This window comes from Vipera ursinii, assembly GCF_947247035.1.
Source record: "Vipera ursinii genome assembly, chromosome: 7".
NCBI classification, from domain to species: domain Eukaryota; kingdom Metazoa; phylum Chordata; class Lepidosauria; order Squamata; family Viperidae; genus Vipera; species Vipera ursinii.
In genome coordinates, this window is record NC_139521.1 from 36,598,052 (window position 1) to 36,617,332 (window position 19,281).

General features: G+C 38.0%; 1 protein-coding gene across 1 annotated transcript in view; it reads left to right on the forward strand.

The window, feature by feature from the left end:
* Window positions 1-2,804: 2,804 nt before the first annotated feature.
* The window catches only part of MTMR7 (myotubularin related protein 7), a 32,532-nt gene continuing 16,055 nt past the window's right edge, over window positions 2,805-19,281 (forward strand). Inside the window, exons 1-7 of the mRNA XM_083367120.1 lie at window positions 2,805-2,831; window positions 8,145-8,267; window positions 10,360-10,522; window positions 11,854-12,011; window positions 13,077-13,205; window positions 13,688-13,822; window positions 16,555-16,687. Coding sequence (XP_083223246.1) covers window positions 2,808-2,831; window positions 8,145-8,267; window positions 10,360-10,522; window positions 11,854-12,011; window positions 13,077-13,205; window positions 13,688-13,822; window positions 16,555-16,687 — 865 coding nt within the window. The 5' untranslated portion in view covers window positions 2,805-2,807. The remainder of the gene's footprint in view (window positions 2,832-8,144; window positions 8,268-10,359; window positions 10,523-11,853; window positions 12,012-13,076; window positions 13,206-13,687; window positions 13,823-16,554; window positions 16,688-19,281) is intronic.

Below are 19,281 nucleotides of genomic sequence, written 5' to 3' on the forward strand. Positions count from 1 at the left end.
TCATTAGATGGCCAAAGGTGGTCACTTGTTAAATAGGTCTAATTCCCAAATGGGCCTGTAGGAAGGATAATTTCCCTAGCCACACCCTAACACTACAGAACCATTTATTTCACATTTATTTTTCCTTTGAATTTTCCAGGACATTTCTTTGGGGTTTTGAAAAGAACCAAAAGCTAATATCCTTTACATCTTGCCATCTTCTGAAGGTCCCTCATTCTATTAATTGTTTACCACGATGCATCTCTTTGGGAACTATTATATGACAGCTTTGAAATTCTGGCAATTTCTAGGTATAGTAGAAACCTGGTGATATGGAAGGCAGACATATTTGGATGATATTGTGTAAGACAGGGGTCCCCAACCCCCAGTCCGCGGAATGGTACCGGGCCAGGGCGTGCCAGCAACTGGTCCGCACAATCCGTGAGACGCAGCCAGCACACAAAACCATACACTCTCCTTTCTGCAGAAAAACCTTTCTCCATGGAAACGGTCCCTGGTGCCCAAAAGGTTGGAGACCTCTGGTGTAAGACATTAAAAATGATCCTTGCCATAAGAAATTCTTGCAATAAGAAATTGAACCTTTAAAATAATTTTTATTTAAAAATGGCAAGTAAAATCTTTTCTTGGAAATTATGGGTTGAAAATGAGATAGTTACTCTTAATCAGCTAATCACTAGTGATTTATAAACTTTTGAAAGGTTACAAAAAGAATATAATTTGCCAAAAACAACTGAATGGCAATACATTCAGCTGAAACATTTGTCCTTTGTTTGGGATGAACCAGTTACATTGGCTGCCTTGCAAACTCCTATGGTTTTGAATATTGATTTTAGAAGCTAAAGCAACAATTAAATTTTAATGACAATTGAAAAAGTTACTAAAATAAATATGGACAATATAACACTTTTAAAATGTGAGAACACTAATATTTTAATGTAGGAAACTCTAGTACTCTATTACAAATTCTCATATATTATCCATTTCTTATGATTTTCAAACAATGGTTCTTTTTAAAAATTAAATTTTCTACCTTTATGTTAGAGATACAGTGTGTTAACTATCCTTTTCATAGCTTCTTATTGGTTGAATAGTCTCACTGTGGTGAACCAGATTGTTGGAAAGAAATTTAGATTTAAGAATATTACTGTGTTGTTAAATTATATTGTATAAATTTGGAATCAATGTATTTTTGAAGAATGTAGGATTTATCATGATTGAATTGTTGCCCCCAAAAGCTTTATGTGTTCCCCAGAAACATTCTAAGTACCAGACAGCAAAGGACGACTTGAAGAAATGTGTCAACTATGGCTTTTATTGGCATAGAGACAATGGGGCAAAAGAAGAATCCAGATGATGGCCACAGATATATAAAATTCTGATTCCAATTATTTATTTATTTATTTATTTATTTATTTATTTATTTATTTATTTATTTATTTATTTATTACATGCATCATAGCTCGTATAAAAGGGGCTAGAGCTTCAGTCATGCAGGCATAGCCACTATCTTTGCTTTTTTGACAGTAATGTCTGGACAATATGATTCCATGTGTCAAATTTCAACCTATTATTTAAAATTGCCTTGTAGCAATTTTATAGAGACAAATCTATTGTTGCATTGCTGTTGTTTTATTTGATTTTTTTATTTATTTTTTGTACTTATTTCAGATACATTGTGTGAAGACTCAGTTTTTTGGGGAAGCTGTAATGTTAGGAAAGGTGGAAGAGGACAACCAGAAGCAAGGTGGATAGAGTCAGTTATGATGGTGATAGATCCACCATTGGGAGACCAGGCTAAGGACATCATCATTGAGAAAATTGTATCTATGTGGTCCCTAGGAATCAAAACTGACTTGATATCACATAATCAATTGTACTTATATTATTATATTTTGTATATTATACCACAAACTATTGTATATTTTGTCTATTATGTTAGTTTGCTATGTCTGTTTTAAAATATCAGGTTGTCTTCTATTTCTAGAAGACAACTTTTGTTTTCTTTGGAACTATAAAAACACAAAGTCGGCTGCTTTGGCATGCAGTACATAGCTTGGTTCACCTAATGAGGGCGTATTAATTAGACCTATTTTCTAATACAGCGTTTTCCAACCTTAGGAACTTGAAGATGCGTGGACTTCAACTCCCAGAATTCCCCAGCCAGCATAGCTGGCTGGGGAATTCTGGGAGTTGAAGTCCACGCATCTTCAAGTTCCTAAGGTTGGGAAACGCTGTTCTAATATTCTGGCTTCTCCCAACGTGCCAGCCGGAAATGCAGGGCAGGTAAAGTTCAGCTGGTAAAATTCTGGTTGCACTTCTCCAGGAGAGAGAGAAAGAGAGAAAGAGAGAGGGGTGGGGGAAGAGAGAGAGGAATATTAGATCAATCGGTCTGAGGCAGTAAGGATTGAGCAACTTGGGAGCCAAGATGGCAAATGATGCTGGTATAAAAAGTAGCTCCTACGCAGCATTTGCGCTGAAACACGTCAGTCTTTAGGGCCTGGAGGTCTGTCGAACCGGGCGCCCGGCGGCTCTGACTGATGCCCGAACCTGAAAAGAGCAGCATGGCAGCCGCTGCAGAAGGCGGAGCTCGTCCCTGACCTGCGAGCATCACAACATCCTCTCATCTGATCTGAGAGTTTAAGATTTTCCAAGTCCTCTTTACTCCCCCCCCCGCCCCGATTCTCTAATATTCCCGCCCCTGCCCCTTTTTGTCTTTGCCTTCTGGTGCACAGGTAATTTGGTGGTGCTTCGCTCTCCCTTGGTTGTGTAAGGTGCGTGAGGATCCCACGCACCGAGATTTGGTCGCCATGGAGTACATCAGAATGCCCAAGGTTAGTACGGTGCCGGAAAGACGGAGCGAAGGGAATAGAGGCTCGTCTCGGAGAAGGTATGAGGTTTGGGGCAGCAGAATCTGGCGGGGAGAGGGAAATGGGATCAATTACCCTTCCCCTTAAGCGTGGGGTTCCGGGCCGGGGTGAATTAATCCTCACCTATGAAACGAAGAATGGTGGAAAGTTGCATGTTTAAAGAATCCATTTTCCCCCACTCAGGTAAGAATGCTGCTGAGCAAAAGGGCCTTTAAACTTGGAGGTGCATTCCAATCAGATCATATTCTTTACATAGTTGGAAACAGAATTACGCTTACTCATTCCTTGCCTATAATGCAGCATTCAGCCTGCAAGCCAGGAAATTATTTACTCTCCTTTGATCACACTCTTATTTGAAATTCAGATTGAAAAAAACCCCTCCCCTTCTCCCCTGCCTTCCAGGGAGAAAAAATAGGTGAAAATGGGATTATATTATTATGAGATTTCAAAGCAAGTCCTGATTCCAGGTCAATAGAATAAAAATGGATCCCTGGAAAAGTATCACTGAATCTGATGACTGATGGAGTTTATTTTCATGACATTTGATTAAATTGGGATGTGCATTGATAAAGTGTTTTAAAGTCTAGGATTTTAAATTCTTGTTTTACAACTGATTGTATATGATAAATCCTAGTAGAACATAGGTTTGAATAATGGTTTCTTATGTTTGAGGTTATGACACTAGGCCTCTGGCTTCCACACATGAAATGTGATTTGAACATAGAAGAATATAGTGGTTTGCATTTAAAAGCATCATCCTGACACTTTTTATCTCTTTCTGTAGTTTATTCCCAAAAGGCATAATTTTAATCTCATTCTTTTCTATGATTATGTTCGATTAAATAAACTCAGTAACAAATGCCGACTGATGGCCCCCAGGGGGAGGGCGTTCTCTGTGGGCGCGCCAGACCTATGGAACCGCTTACCAGTTGAGCTCTGGATGGCCCCCGACCTTCGCTCCTTCCGATGTGATCTAAAAACTTATTTATTTGAACAAGCCGGCCTGGTCTGATGGGTTTGGGGTCTGGGGTTTTAATATGGATTTTAACTAATGCATTACATCGGGCATAATTATTTAAAGTTTTTTAACTTTTGTATTTCGTATTTTGATATTTATTGCCCTGTACACCACCCTGAGTCCTTTGGGAGAAGGGCGGTATAAAAATTTAATAAATAAATAAATAAATAAATAAATAATATTGAAAAGGCTTATAAAATTTGGCCAATAGGATTTTTAAATTAGGTGGTTCATTGAAATCTACACTTATACCATTCAAGGCAAATTTTGTCTGATAAATCCAATGCAAATATTGCTACATAGCTATATAGCATTTGTCTATCCTTTCTTCTAAAGTCAGCCTGAGTAAAGTTTTTTTTTTCCCAGTGTAGCATCCTTTTTCTTGAACGGCTTCCCAGTAATCTTGCTGAGAAGATCAGTGTTCACATTTCTTCTCTGAAAGTGCCTGACATCTGTTTGCCATTTACATTCCCTTCAGTATCTATGTTTTACCGTCTTTCCTCTTTGTCCTTAAGATGTGTTGTGTTAAAAATATATTTTTGGCCTTCTTTACTTATACCACATAAGAAATTGCAGTAGCTATCATATATAACCCCCTTGACATAGTTTTTTTAACACCCTTTGTTCATTTTTTATACAAAAATCAAGGCCATAAGGGAAAAAAGATCCTGGTAGACAGACATGGTTTGAAATAATATTTCAATTCCAAATAATTTATGTGGGCAAGCAATCAGCTCACAGTACTGGACATTCATTTATATGTTATTTTATATCTGCTACTAATAAATAATCACATAAAATAAAGTTTTATTCAAGTACGTGTATACCACTCAAGTATACTATAAGATCACAGTTTTTTTCTTGTTTTTAAGCAAATTATAACACGTTGAGTTCCCAAATAGCATTTTTTTTCCTTTGTTTTGTTCTTGTAATATATAAAATGTTTCTACTTTTTACTGCTGTTTATCTAAACTCTGCTAAGGGGTCCTAGAACATATTCCTGAACCTAAATTTTTGGACTGGGTTTGAAATAGATCCGTGGTGGCAAACCTATGGCACGTGTGGCACAAGTGGCACGCAGAGCCCTCTCTGCGGGCATGCACGCCGTCCTCCCAGTCCTAGGCCTTCAGCTGGGTTTTATAAAACCTTTTCACTTTAGGCCTCTGCCGCCGTGTGCAAAAAAAAAAATATTCAATGAATTTCAACTTCTTGTGGGAAAAAAAAGATCTTGCAAAGTTGGAATTGATTGAACTTTTAGTCCCAACCAGTCTGCTGTTATCACCGCAGCCATGCCCACTCAATGGGCCATGCCCACCCAATTGGCCACACCTACCCAATGGGCCATATCCACCCGGCACCCAATGATACATAAGTGGGTTTTGGGTTGCATTTTGGCCACTCAGGCTCTTAAAGGTTCACCATCACTGAAATAGATCACCTTCTGTTTAAGAAACAAATGTCTTCCACATTTTAGGGGATACTATTTAAAGATCTGAGCTACCATCAATATGCTGATGTTACCCAGCTTATATTTTACTAGTCTAAATCAGATGAATGATGCTGTCAAGGTCCTGTCCAGATGCTTGGAGACTTTGAGATTTTGGGTGGGAGAGAAGAAGCTTAAAATTGAGTCCTAGTAAAAGGCATCACTATTTTTCCATCCGTTTTCTTTGTTCCAGGGGTTTCTCTTGACGGGTGGCACTTTCCATAATGATGATAACGTGATGAAATGTCATGACACTATTGCACAGATTATGCACACAACATGAGGTTTGAGACAGATATTTAAGTTCCTTCATTAGTGTAATGTAATATTACATATGTGGGGTTTTTTGCCCTCTCCTTCCTTCTGTTGAGGACTCCCATATTTATAGTGAAACTATCCTTGTGCATTAATACTTTCTACTGAATTTAATAGGGCTTGTTGCTTGGTAAGTGAATAAAAATTGGCAGGCTTAATCAGATTACTGTAATCAAAGTAAAGTATTTTTCTAATGACGAAGAACACAGTTTCATTAGCTGAGTTGCATGCTTGTCTGATGAATTTACAGTGCCTAAACACAGCTGCTTCTCCCCTTTTCTTTCTTTTCTGTCCAATTTTCTCACTTCATTGCCATCCAGTTTTGTTCTCTCCTTTCTTTTGGCTTTTGTTTCCCTTCCGAGTGCAGAGATCCCTTCCCCATCTCTGTCACTTTTTTGTTTCTTCTTCTGTTGGAAAGAGAGGCAGGGGATGTGCATTTTTGCCTGAACTTGTATGTTCTTTTTTATTTTATTTATTTATTTTAATCCCATTTATATCCCGCTCTTCTCCGAAGACTCAGGGCGGCTTACAATTTAAGCACAAACCAATGTGCTTAGCAATAGCCTTCATTCTATGTATATGCCTGCTTATTAGGGCTTTTGGGCCCCCCCAAGCGGCATTATTACAAAGTCATCTTATTGCCCCCAACAATCTGGGTCCTCATTTTACCTACCTCAGAAGGATGGAAGGCTGAGTCAACCTTGAGCCTGGTGGGATGCGAACCTGCACTAATTGCAGGCAGCTGGTGTTACTTAAGGAGGTATTAGCCCACTGCTCCACCAAGGCTCCTTGTTCTCCATGAACAAGGGAACTATTTATATTTATAGATAGGGGATCAATGTCATAAACAGGAAACCTTGTTTTATCAACAGTGACATTTAATAACGATACTGTCCATTTTATGTTAAATTTGATTTCTTTTTGGCCCAATTCTTCCTGAGGGTGGAGGAATGTGGCTTCTGGCAGGTAGGTTGCCAGATTTTACACCTGGCCTCACAATGAATTACAACTCTACTTATTCAGCACTAAGCTTATCTTGGCAGAAGCCTTGCAGGCATATCTAGACAGGAATCTTTACTGCAGATAGGAATGAAGCCTTGGGATCATATGGCCCACTGTAGTTTAAGGAAGTTGTTTATGTGTGCATGTGTGCACAGACACACAGACAGAATTGGCCATTTCCTCGATGGGATTGAGAGGCAGCTCTTTACATAATGGATTTTTTTCTAGACTGGGGTGTGTGTGTGTCTTCTTGGTTTACCAGTTTCAACTGCAATCATATATACACATGTATGCACAGAAGCCCAGTTCATGTGTGCATTTATTAGAGTGAGGAAAGGGAGAAGTTCAGGGGTTTGGAGTCTCTATATAGGATTTTCCTTGCATCCGATATTTATTTTACCAGAGGGGGATTGTATCAGTTGCAGGGTTGTCTTCCATTCCGAGAAAGCTAACCCGCTTTTTCACTGAAGTTTTTTATGGGCCTGAGTACTTTGATATGGCTATAAACTGCCTAAATTTAGATTTAATATAACAAAGTTCACTTATCCATTTGGGAAGAATGTGAGTTGCACAAAAATAGTTCCCTGTGGATCTGTTTTCTAGAAGAATGTGCCATGAAAGTGGTTTGGCTTTCTGCTGCTGTGACCAGCTTTTGACATAGGTCATTTAAAAAGTAGCCAAGATACAGTCATGTAAGAGCCAGCCAAGAAATCAGTAACACACAATCCATTTTTTTCAACTAATGTTTTAGGTTCTGGAATCTTAGTCTTAAATTACTTTTACCAAACCAAATGCTCAGAGGACAGATGGAAAGTAGCAATGAATCTAAATATAGACCGTGAGAATTTGGTTTAAATATAATCCCAGATCACATGGGAATGCTAATTTGGAAGAAGGTAATAAAGGTGATTTTAGCTTGAACCACAGGAAAAATGTTTAAACTTGATAATTCAACTGTCATTATAGGCAAGAGATGAATAAATTTTGACTTCTCAATTGGTTTGTTGTTTTTAAGGATGTATTCGAATGCAATGTATTTCTAAGTGTTCTAGATATATTCTGGTTTGTTTTCTCTTTTGTCTGACTCTAATCTTAAGATGTCCCAGATAAGGAAGGGATCAGGTTTGCTATTAATAGATTTATTGGATTCATAAATCATATTTATTTTAAAAAGAAATACCTGTGAGCAGTGCTATGAGCAGTATTCATTATTGTCAGATTGATTCATAGCATTTGCTGAATTAGAATAATAGCTTTTACACAACCAGATGGCAACTCGTCACTTTGAAATGTAAACCCTGAAGAAGGGTGACATTGGTAAAATAGTGTTGCATCTTTTAACACAATATCAAAGCATTACAGAATATAACACATTTCTAAAAGAAAAAAAATATGTCTCTAAAACTCTTTCTAAGAGGTTTTGTGTTGGTCATTTTGTGCCTTTCTCTGTTTGTAGGTGGAAAATGTGCGCTTCATTGATGGAATATCTTCCAAAAGAACTGCACTAGGGACTCTGTATCTAACAGCCACTCATGTCATCTTTGTAGAAAATGAGCCAGACAATCGTAAGGAGACCTGGGTATGACAAGTAACTATCATATCTTCACAAATCCAATGATCTGCACAGGCTGTGACGTACATTTAGAACCATAAAATGTTCTGCAAACACAAAGGCATTTAGATCTGTTAAAACACTTCGTGAATATTTGTGGACTGTTCATGTCTATCTGTATCTGTAGTCATAAAAATTCCTAGCCCTCAAGGACCCTTTGGATCCTTGACTCACAGAGAGGCCATTTACACCAGAGTCCAACCCCTCACTCATTGCCAACATCCAAACAGTATCAACTCACGACAGTCAGAGGTCATATTTGTGCTTGAATATGCTCTATGCAAGCAAAAGAGTTTAAATAATTGAAAGAGCAAGTAGGCATGACAGAATTTCAGTAATTCTTAAGTCTTCCAAACACATTAAATAACGGCTCTTAATCTGCAGAATTACTCCCTTCGTCCTGTGCGCTCCCACAGGGAGGGTCTTCTCAGGGTGCCGCCGGTCAAAGAATGCCGGCGGATGACACCCAGGGGGAGGGCCTTCTCTGTGGGGGCGCCTGCCCTCTGGAACCAGCTGCCTGTGGAGCTTAGGACTGCCCCCGACCTCCGCTCATTCCGCCGAGACCTGAAGACCTGGCTCTTTGAGCTTTCCGTCTCAGGCTGAGTTTTAATTGGGTTTTAACTGGGGTTTTACATGTTGCAGGGACTTAGTTTAATCTTTTTAAAATTGGTCTTAATTTTTGTATTAATGTTTTAAAAATTATACCCTGTAAACCGCCCTAAGTCCTTCGGGAAAGGGCGGTATATAAATTCAATAAATTAAATTAAATTAAATCAGTCTTGAGGATTGTCCAGAGTGTAATTAGAATTAAAAAATCTGGAGGGCATTTTTTTTTATTTCTGAAACAATAGCTGATGAACTATCAGTCAGAAGAATAGTCCCTTCGTCTGGAAAGAACAGACCTCCCGTCCAAGGGGCCCATGCATCTCATTGAACAGAAAACCTGCCTGCTCTTGAAATTTTAAAAATCAACCTCATTACTTAGATTCTTCAAGGGCAGGGCCAGCTCAAAATATTTTGCTTCCAGAGATCACACAAGAAATGTCATTCTTTCACTTTCCTCACAAAGATGCCTAGCAAGTTCTGTTCAGGCAGAAAATAAGATAAAGAAGATGAGCTGGAAATTAGAGCTGTGGGGTGAATTTCATTAATTTCATTGGGCCTGGGGTACCATGTCCATCAACTTTGTTGAGAGTACCAAAACTGTTAGCCAGTAAGAACAGAATACTAGGACTGTTGGTTAATTTTTTTCTTCCCATTGATTATCCCCACCTTTTGAGTGCTCCTCACATTTAGATTTCCTGCATATGTTAGTTTTGAAATAATTGCTCTAATCTCTTCCTTGTAGCATTCTGCTATGCTGAAAGCTCTGTTTTCGCTTTGGAATTTCTAAGTTGTTAGTTTCAAGTGACCACATTGCAAAACCCCTAAAACCAAAGTTTATAATCTTTTCTCTTTGAAAGTCCCTTGACTTTTAAGCAAAGGCAAAATTCACAATTTCTAATAATACTTGAATTTTAGGTGCCACACATAGGTAAATGGTATTGATAGTAAATGGTATTTTTAAAAGAAATACATTCAAATAGTTTCATAAAATGAGACACCAAAACTTAGATCTTTTTGTTAATACACTTGGAGCTATCTTTTCCCCTCAGCCTGTAATACCTCACAAAGTTGTTTTTGTGGGGAAATTCCCATTTATATTGTCTCAAGCTGCTAGGGAATTTGAGCTATAAAATACACCAAGTGCTTATTTTTGGATCTCAGTTAACAAATTAATTATAGCTTCCTCACTCTTATGAGAGCTGGGTTTCTATGCATTCTTTCCACCAGATGTAGTTAAGAGATCTCCCACTTCACTAAGTGATCCTCTGCTCCCCTTATTGATTCAAGATTCAGTTGCTCTTGTTTTCTGTGATCTTGTATAATGCTGAAACTTTGTTCACCATGCTACATTGAGCATTATGTAGCTTAAGGCACATCATACAGTTTTGATTGTGTTAATTTATAAAATGGAATATCCTTAGTTTCTCTCTTTAGATTGACTTTTTTTTATCAGATTCTTCACAGCCAGATCTCTTCAGTTGAGAAACTTGCTACATCAGCTTCTGGTTGCCCAATGTTGATTCGTTGTAAGAACTTCCAGAACATTCAATTCATCATGTCTCAGGAAAGAGACTGCCATGATGTTTACATTTCTCTGATACGTCTGGCGCGCCCAGGTATAGAATGGAAGTTCAGGAGGTACCCATGCATCTATGCTGGCAGTTGGCCTGAGTAAAATTACTTTCTTGTAGACATGGGTGACTCCTCACTACTAGGAGGCTGAATTGTTTGGATTCTATTTCAACAAAAGGCTCCATTTATCTGAATGGACAGTCATGAAAAAGCAATTCATAAATCTGTTTTCTGCTTTTGATATGGTTGGTTGTTGTATTCAATTATATTTTCTTTTTGACTACTTAAGCTCATGTTCTTATTCCTTTTGCTAGTTCTCTGGCTGTTTTCTTGTTCTTTTCCTTAAAGGCTATTCTTTTCTGCTCTGGTACCAAACAATTCGGAATCTCCATTTATTTTTTAGCTTATTCCATCCAGATTTATCATTCTTTTATGTTTGGAATTTTATTTCTTCTCTGTCATTTTCGGTATTAAACTCTTGGTGTGCGACAAGAGTGTTTTATGGAAATGTCCTCTTTTTGTAGAAACTGTGTCTCCAATATAATTCCCTAGGGTGATTTGGCATGGATGATATCTTTGTTGACACTGCCCCCTAAGTTCCCAAGCCTTCCTAATTTATTAGATTCATTTATTTATAAAAATAATTGGGAAGATAATTTGTTCTGAAGCAAAGTGCCAACCTCAAGTATAATTTATTTTTCTAACTAACCTTTGGGCCTATGTAATCCGTGGAAGCATTCTTTAAAAATAAACTATGACTGGCACAAACTGGTGTTTCTTTGCCTTCTGCTATATGTTTTGCTAATGGCTGTAATCAATATGGCAGCCATTTGTATGCCATCATTTGCCCCTTCATTGCCTCCAAGTATTACTAATTATCTAAATGCTCAATCCATGTTATGTCAGAATGTGAAAAATAATTTCAACTACATTAAAGTGGCTCTTTCCAGCATTGATTACACTAGATAATGTAAGCGTGAATCAAATCCCATCTAATAGAGCAAAATTAATAAAACACAGAGAGGAAAATAATGTTTTTGCTTTGTTCATCTGCTTTGTCTACCTGATATAAATTACCAAATAATCTCAAGGAGAATACTGTATTGGCTGTCTCCCAAGTGTTATCTTAAAAGTGTCCAGACAAAGAAAATACAGAACTGACCTGAAACCCACTCATTAATTGTTGTTTGGTATTTCTGCAATGATATCTTCCTAAAGAAGTTGGCTTTATCCCCTGGATTTAAAAAAATGAGCAATTGGAACAATTAAGCAAATAAATCAAGCAAATAAATGTTAGTGTTTGCCATTTTACATTAATAATAACAACAGTAATTCTAGTGAAGAAATCACAGCTGTCTTGTTTTCTTGTTTTCAGTGAAATATGAAGAACTTTACTGTTTTTCTTTCAATCCTAAATTAAACAAGGAAGAAAGAGAACAAGGCTGGAATCTGACAAACTTAATGGAAGAATACAATCGTATGGGAATTCCAAATAATTACTGGCAGATCAGTGACGTCAACAGAGATTATTGGGTGAGTTGCTGCTCATGAAAACAAATGGCCTGAGATCTAAATATTGTGATTCAAAGTACTAGCGTGTGAAAGACTTTTGTTTCCATCACCTTTCAAATAACTCAGTGGCTCAATTCATTATGAAATACTTGAACCACTAAATATTAACGTAAGATATGTGCCTTTGTAGTTCTGTATAAAACTTGCTTTGTTGTTTATTTTTGATTTCTTTGCCATCCTACCTGAGCAATTGTGATTTTAAACACACTCAGGTTTAGACGTTAGCTTCATAAACTGGCTTGCATTCAAAAAAACAATTTCCCGGCACATAAATCATGGATAATTGGTAACTGTTAAACCAACTTCTGGAAAAGGAGTGTAAAGGAAGGAAGACATTTGTAATATTTTACATATTCCTGGATTGATAGAGTTCTTAACTTGGTGTCTTCCAAAAGTGTTTGACTATAGATTCCTGAAATTACATCCAATATCTGAATTGTTTTTGAGGAATACATGATGACTGATAACCATGTTTCATTTTTAAACACTGTTGCTGAGAGAAGAGGTGTTGCAAAGAAAAAAAAATCCTGTAATCTTGTCATTTTTGCAAAAAAAAAACCTGTTCTGAAACAAGTTTTGCAGTTTTTCTCTTGGTACCCTTTAGATAGACAAGGTCTAAACCTGTCAGAATTTCCCAATAGGCTTCAGTTATAAAAGATGTGTCATACTATTTAGACTATTTGAATATTGATTATGGTAATAGGAGTGCAAGAAAAGTATGCGCTTTTAAAAATTTTCTCAGAATTGTTATTCTTCTTGTTCACTGTAAGCATATAAAATAACTATTTATGAAGCAGCTTTGAATAATTCATTGCAGAGTGTTTGAAAAAATAAATATATGCAACAGTATTTCTCAACTTTGTCAAGTTTAAGATGTGTGGACTTCAGTTCCCAGCCTGATTGGAGACTTCTGGGAGCTGAAGTCTACACATCTTTAAATTGGCAAGGTTAAGAAACATTTTTATATAAATTGCTTGAACAAGCTAGTAAAATATCTTCAGTTTGTTTTCTTCTATTCTTGGACAGGTGTGTGATTCGTATCCTACTGACATCTACGTGCCCAAATCAGCCACTGCTCATATCATTGTGGGAAGCTCTAAATTTCGTAGTAGAAGGCGTTTTCCCGCACTTTCCTATTACTACAAGCAGAATAATGTAAGCATGAGATTAAAAGTTTAAATAATTTATTCAATGATGCCTGATTTTGAGTATTGAAATAATTTTGAAAGAATTACAAGTTTACAAAAATATCTCCCAATGGAAGAAGTCTGGTTTGACTTCATTTTAAAGATAGAGCTTACTATAGTCCTGTTATGGAGAAGAAAAAATGTATAAATTTGCTGGCCAAAGAATCAGAGATTTTTACATTGATTAATTGATCAGATTTTAATTACATTAATCTTGTTTTAATCTTTACTATGTGATTCAGGGGTCATCTTGGGAATGTAAACACATTTGATGGCATTGTATCATCTGGAAAATTCAAAATGGCAGCTTGTGACAAATAAGTAATAAAAGTCAGTTTGCTGTAAAAGGAACTAAACTGCAACCAGAGTGATATAAACAAGCTTGAGTGTACTAAATATTTTCACAATAAAGCATATGACTGTTCCAGTCTCTGTTTTGGTGTCTCCTAGGCTTCCATATGTCGGAGTAGCCAACCTCTAGCGGGCTTCAGCGCTCGATGCCTGGAAGATGAACAAATGCTACAATTGATCAGAAAGGCAAATCCCGGAAGTGATTTTATCTATGTTGTTGATACGCGCCCCAAAGTAAGTAAAAGGCTGACTGTTGTCTTTTTTTATGCCGAGTATTGGCTGAAATGAAAAGTTCTAGAATTGCCAATAGAAAAAGAAAAAAAAGTCAAAGCTGGTTAAAAGTGAATCAAACTGTTTTTAATTACACTGAAGGTAAGCTCTGTTTGTAAATCTCAGCAAATAGAAATATTATTTTATTAGGCCATGAACAACACATGCTTCATCTGAAGGATTGCATAGAAATGGCAATTGTGTTTACAATCCTAAAATTAGTTTTCTCAGTATGCAAATGTATTACTGAATGGGGAGGGGCTTGAACTGAAAGAATTGAAGTTATTGACTTCTCACTTGAAAAGATGGAGAGAAGATGTTTCTTTATCAACTATTTGAAAAACATGTGAGCCTGAACTTCAGAGCTGAACTTACTTTTGTTTTAGTTTTTATTTTATCCAAATAAAAACTGCCCTTTAAAGTAGGTTGGTTTGAGACTAACTTTTAGCAGACAACAGATCTCCTCTTTATGAAGATCTCACTTCCTGCTAATGAAGAGTGGAGTGGAGTGGAGTGGAGTGGAGTGGAGTGGAGTGGAGTGGAGTGGAATGGAATGGAATGGAATAGAATAGAATAGAATAGAATAGAATAGAATAGAATAGAATAGAATAGAATAGAATAGAATAGAATAGAATAGAATAGAATAGGAAGGACATCTTCTAGTCCAGCCCCCCGCTCAAGCAGGAGAGCCTATACCGACTCAGACAAGTGTCTGTCTAGCCTCTTCTTAAAAAACTTCAATGATGGAGCACCCACGATTTCTGGAGGCAAGCTGTTCCATTGGTTAATTGTCCTCACTGTCAGGAAGTTTCTCCTTAATTCCAGGTTGCTTCTCTCTTTGATCAGTTTCCAACCATTATTTCTTGTCCTGCCTCTGATGCTTTGTAGCAGCCCCTCAAATACTGGAACACTGCTATCATGTCTCTCCTATTTCTTCTTTTCTTTAGACTAGCCCAGGGGTAGGCAACCTTGGTTCTTTTATGACTCGTGGACTTCAACTCCCAGAATTCCTGAGCCAGCTGGCTCAGGAATTCTGGGAGCTGAAGTCCACGAGTCATAAAAGAGCCAAGGTTGCCTAACCCTGGACTAGTCAAACCCAAGTCCTGCAGCCGTTCTTCTATGTTTTAGTCTCCAGGTCTTTGATCATCTTAGTTGTTCTTCTCTGATTTTTTTCCAAACTCAATATCTTTTTTGTGATATGGTGACCAAAATTGGCTGCAGTATTCCAGTTGTGGTCTTACTAGGGTTTATAAAGTGGTGCTAATACTTCATGTGATCTTGATTCTATGCCTCTGTTTTTACAACCCAGGATTGTATTAGCTTTTTTGGCGGCTGCTGCACACTGCTGGCTCATAGTCAAGTGATCGTTCACTAGGACTCCAAGGTCCCTCTCACAGTTACTGTTTTTAAGCCAGGTCTCGCCTAATCTGTACTTGTACCTTTGATTTTTTCCTGCCTAAAAGTAAAACTTTGCTTTTCTCCACATTGAAACTAATTTTGTTGGATAAGGCCCATTGCTCAAGTTTGTCAAGATCTTTTTGGATCCTGAGTTTGTCTTCTCGGAATGTTGGCTACTCCTGCCAGTTTGGTGTCATCTGCAAATTTGATGAGTTCCCCTTCAATTCCCTCATCTAAGTCATTTATGAAGATATTGAAGAGTACTGGGCCTAATAATAAATATAACTTTATTTGCATTTTGTGACAAGCAGTAAGGGGCTGTCCAGCTTTATAAGATTAGAGCACATGTCCAAAGACCTACTTGTAATTGTATCAACATCCCATATTTACATTTTGTGTAAGCAAAACGTGGCATATGCTATCAAGGAAACTTTCCAGAGCTTTAACAGGATTTGCTAGATTCTAGTAAATGCATGTTCAATCCAGTGGAACTGTACTATAGGCTAAATAACAACTTGTTGACCTTTGCCTTTTTGTTGAGTGCAGCAGCATCTGAAAGGGTCTTTATGCTTCAACATATATTTGATTACATTGTTAGTAGGTCTGGTGTAGTGGTTAATGCCGTAGGCTAGAACCTGGGAGACCTTGAGCTCCAGTCCTGCCTTAGGCACAAAGCTGGGTGACTTTGGGCCAGTCACTTTCTCTCAACTGGAAGAAGCAGACAATCTTTTGCTTCTGAAACCACTTGTGACATATTGCTAAAAAACTGCAGGGACTAGTCTTAACACTGACTTGAAGGCGCACACACACATACACACACGCACGCACATAGACAAGTGAGTTCTGTATTTAGAGCATAATAGCATTTCCTATTCTCCCTCATTTAAAAAGCACTCGTTGTTAATAAAGTCTGTGGTTCCTCTAGCAAATCAGCTAAGGTCAACAATAATTTGGCATCTGAGAACAGATCGGATCAATTCTGTATTCTGTGGGTCTGAAGAGAGATTGCCACCTTCTGGATGAATTGTACAATTGAAATCACTGTTGAATTTACCGTAAAAGCTCCAAAGTAGTCAAAGGCAAAGGTGACAGCAGTTCTTATTTCATGGCTTTTTTAAAAAAATACAGAATGCAGCCCATATTTTCACTAATAAAACTCATAATCTGATATTGTGGAAGGCTCTTTCCTCCTTTTATTTCTTTTGGCCAATGGTAATGTTTTTATTTCTTCTTCATTATAAAGGAAAGAATATTATATCAGCGTTCTGAAGGGTATTTTTTTTCCTTGATCTATGCAGCTCAATGCAATGGCAAACCGAGCAGTTGGGAAAGGGTACGAAAACGAAGACAATTATTCCAACATCAAGTTTCAATTCATAGGTATTGAGAACATCCATGTTATGCGAAGCAGCCTCCAAAAAATGCTTGAAGGTAACATCTTTGTAGATTGCTGGGGGCAGCTTGAAATTCATCCATCTTTTCTTCTTTGGTACTAAGACATTCTGAGCTGAATGTATATTAGTACCAAAATTGGAATTAGGGATTTTGCTTCATTAATACTGCAAAGGGCATTGCGGTTTTAGCTCAGTGGGTTAGGACGCTGAGCTTGTCGATCGGAAGATCGGCAGTTTGGCAGGTCGAATCCTGAGTGCCGCGTAACAGAGTGAGTGCCTGTTACTCGTCCCAGCTTCTGCCAACCTAGCAGTTCGAAAGCACGTAAAAATGCAAGTAGAAAAATAGGGACCACTACGGTGGGAAGGTAACAGCGTTCCGTGCGCCTTTGGCATCTAGTCATGCTGGCCACATGACCACGGAGATGTCCTCGGACAAGTGCTGGCTCTTCGGCTTTGAAATGAAGATGAGCACCGGCCCCTAGAGTCGGAAACGACTAGCACGCATGTGCGGGGGAAACTTTACCTTTACTTTTACCCATTAATATGAAACAAATTTTCTAAAGAAGTTGCCTTAAATTGGCCTTCTGCTTCAGTGGCTATTAGAGCTTTGCTTGGAGATACTTTTCAGCCTTGTTATCTAATATTGTTGAGTTGAAGAATTTAGCCACTTAATAGGGGATCCTCTTCAATAGAGGATTCATGTTATGAATAGTTCCTCCTGTGACATTAGAGGGACTTAACTTCTATATAACTTCAGATTGGCCCTCTGTATGTTTTGAAAATGCTTCAGAAGAAATGCTTCCTCGTGAGCTTGAAAAATTAGTAGCTGCTTTAAAGATCTGATTCATTGAAGCAGGTGTGGCAATCTGACTTAAGCAGATGTGGCTTTAATGCAACTCTAAGGCAGGGGTGTCAAACTGCCAGCCCACGGGCCGGACACATCATGAGGAAACTGCGCCCACCCCATTGCCAGCAATGGGGAACATGTTCTGATATGTCGCGCAATGTTATGTGACGTCGCGAGTTCGACATGTCTGTAATGGGTCTGCATCTGTTTTCATATATGCTTGGAATCCTGAAAAAAGACATAACTGCATTTAAGCAGTTCTTTGTTTGCATCTGGAAGCATCTCTTCCATAAAAAGTATGTGTACCTTAATGTAGAACATTTACATGCATTCTAATAATTACTATGATAGTCAATTTCTGCTAACCTATTACATATGTACTACCCTTTTCTTTTACCCTTCTCATCCTACTTTGGAAAAAGAAATTTATATGGTACAGTATGTAGCTGAGCTTATAGAAAATTTTGTTTATTTCTTCCACATCTGACATATTGTTTACTCTACTTATTGTCTGATCAGCTCACATTCTTATTGCTGCTGATCCTTTTTATACAATTAATGGTGAAAGGCAGATCTACAATGGCCATATGTCAAATCAAATGTATTTTTCCAATTTATTTAATTACCAGGGTTAAAAACACAGGGACAAATGACTACCTACAACAGAGACAATGCAATAGTCATTTAAAACCTAAAAATGAAGACTTAGATACCACAGAAAAATTAACTAAAATACAGTAAAACAATATAAAACAAAATAAAATAGAAATTGAATAAGATAAAAAGCATTACAATATAAGGGGAAAGAAAGATTCTATAATATTGTCATTTCAAGAATAGGACATCTTATGCCTCTTTAGTAGGGACGCGGTGGCTCAGTGGGTTAGGACGCTGAGCTTGTCGATCAGGTCGGCAGTTTGGTGGGTCGAATCCTGAGCGCCGTGTAACAGAGTGAGTGCCTGTTACTCGTCCCAGCTTCTGCCAACCTAGCAGTTCGAAAGCACGTAAAAATGCAAGTAGAAAAATAGGGACCACTATGGTGGGAAGGTAACAGCGTTCCATGCGCCTTTGGCGTCTAGTCATGCCGGCCACATGACCATGGAGACGTCCTCAGACAAGCGCTGGCTCTTCAGCTTTGAAACGAAGATGAGCACTGGCCCCTAGAGTCGGAAACAACTAGCAGACATGTGTGAGGGAACCTTTACCTTTATGCCTCCTTAAGGAAATTTCTGCAAATAAGAATTGCAAGGGCAATGGCTTTTAATGGAGATGTTGCTTAGTAACTGAATTCCTCACTAAATTAGTTCTTTTTTGAACTCCAGGTCAGCTACCACTATCAGATCTGACTGATTTAAATCTGACGTTTAGGACTGCAGTTTAGGACTTTGTGGTCTTTGCTAAGTCAAGTGGAAAGCAAATATTAACTCTGATAAGGGAACAAACCTCTATTTTGACTCTATTTAGGCTTAGTAAACAGGAGGTAAGCAGTCTCAGAGTAAATCCAGCTGCTAATGGCTTGTGCTCCCATCTGCGTAGATACATTAATCATTTGACAGGCATCTTGCTGTCAGCAGTCCTCTATCATGAGGGTAGTTCTGTGAGATGCTGTTTTGAACATACTATTTTGTGATCAACTGCAAAAAACCACTCTTTTCGCTGAACAATGGCCCTCCCAGTCTGATGCCTTCCAGATGTGTTGGAGTTCCACCACTCCTAATTTTTCAACCCACAGAGGATAAGTACAGCTTGACATATATGTAGGACATCAGGTTTGCTATATCTAG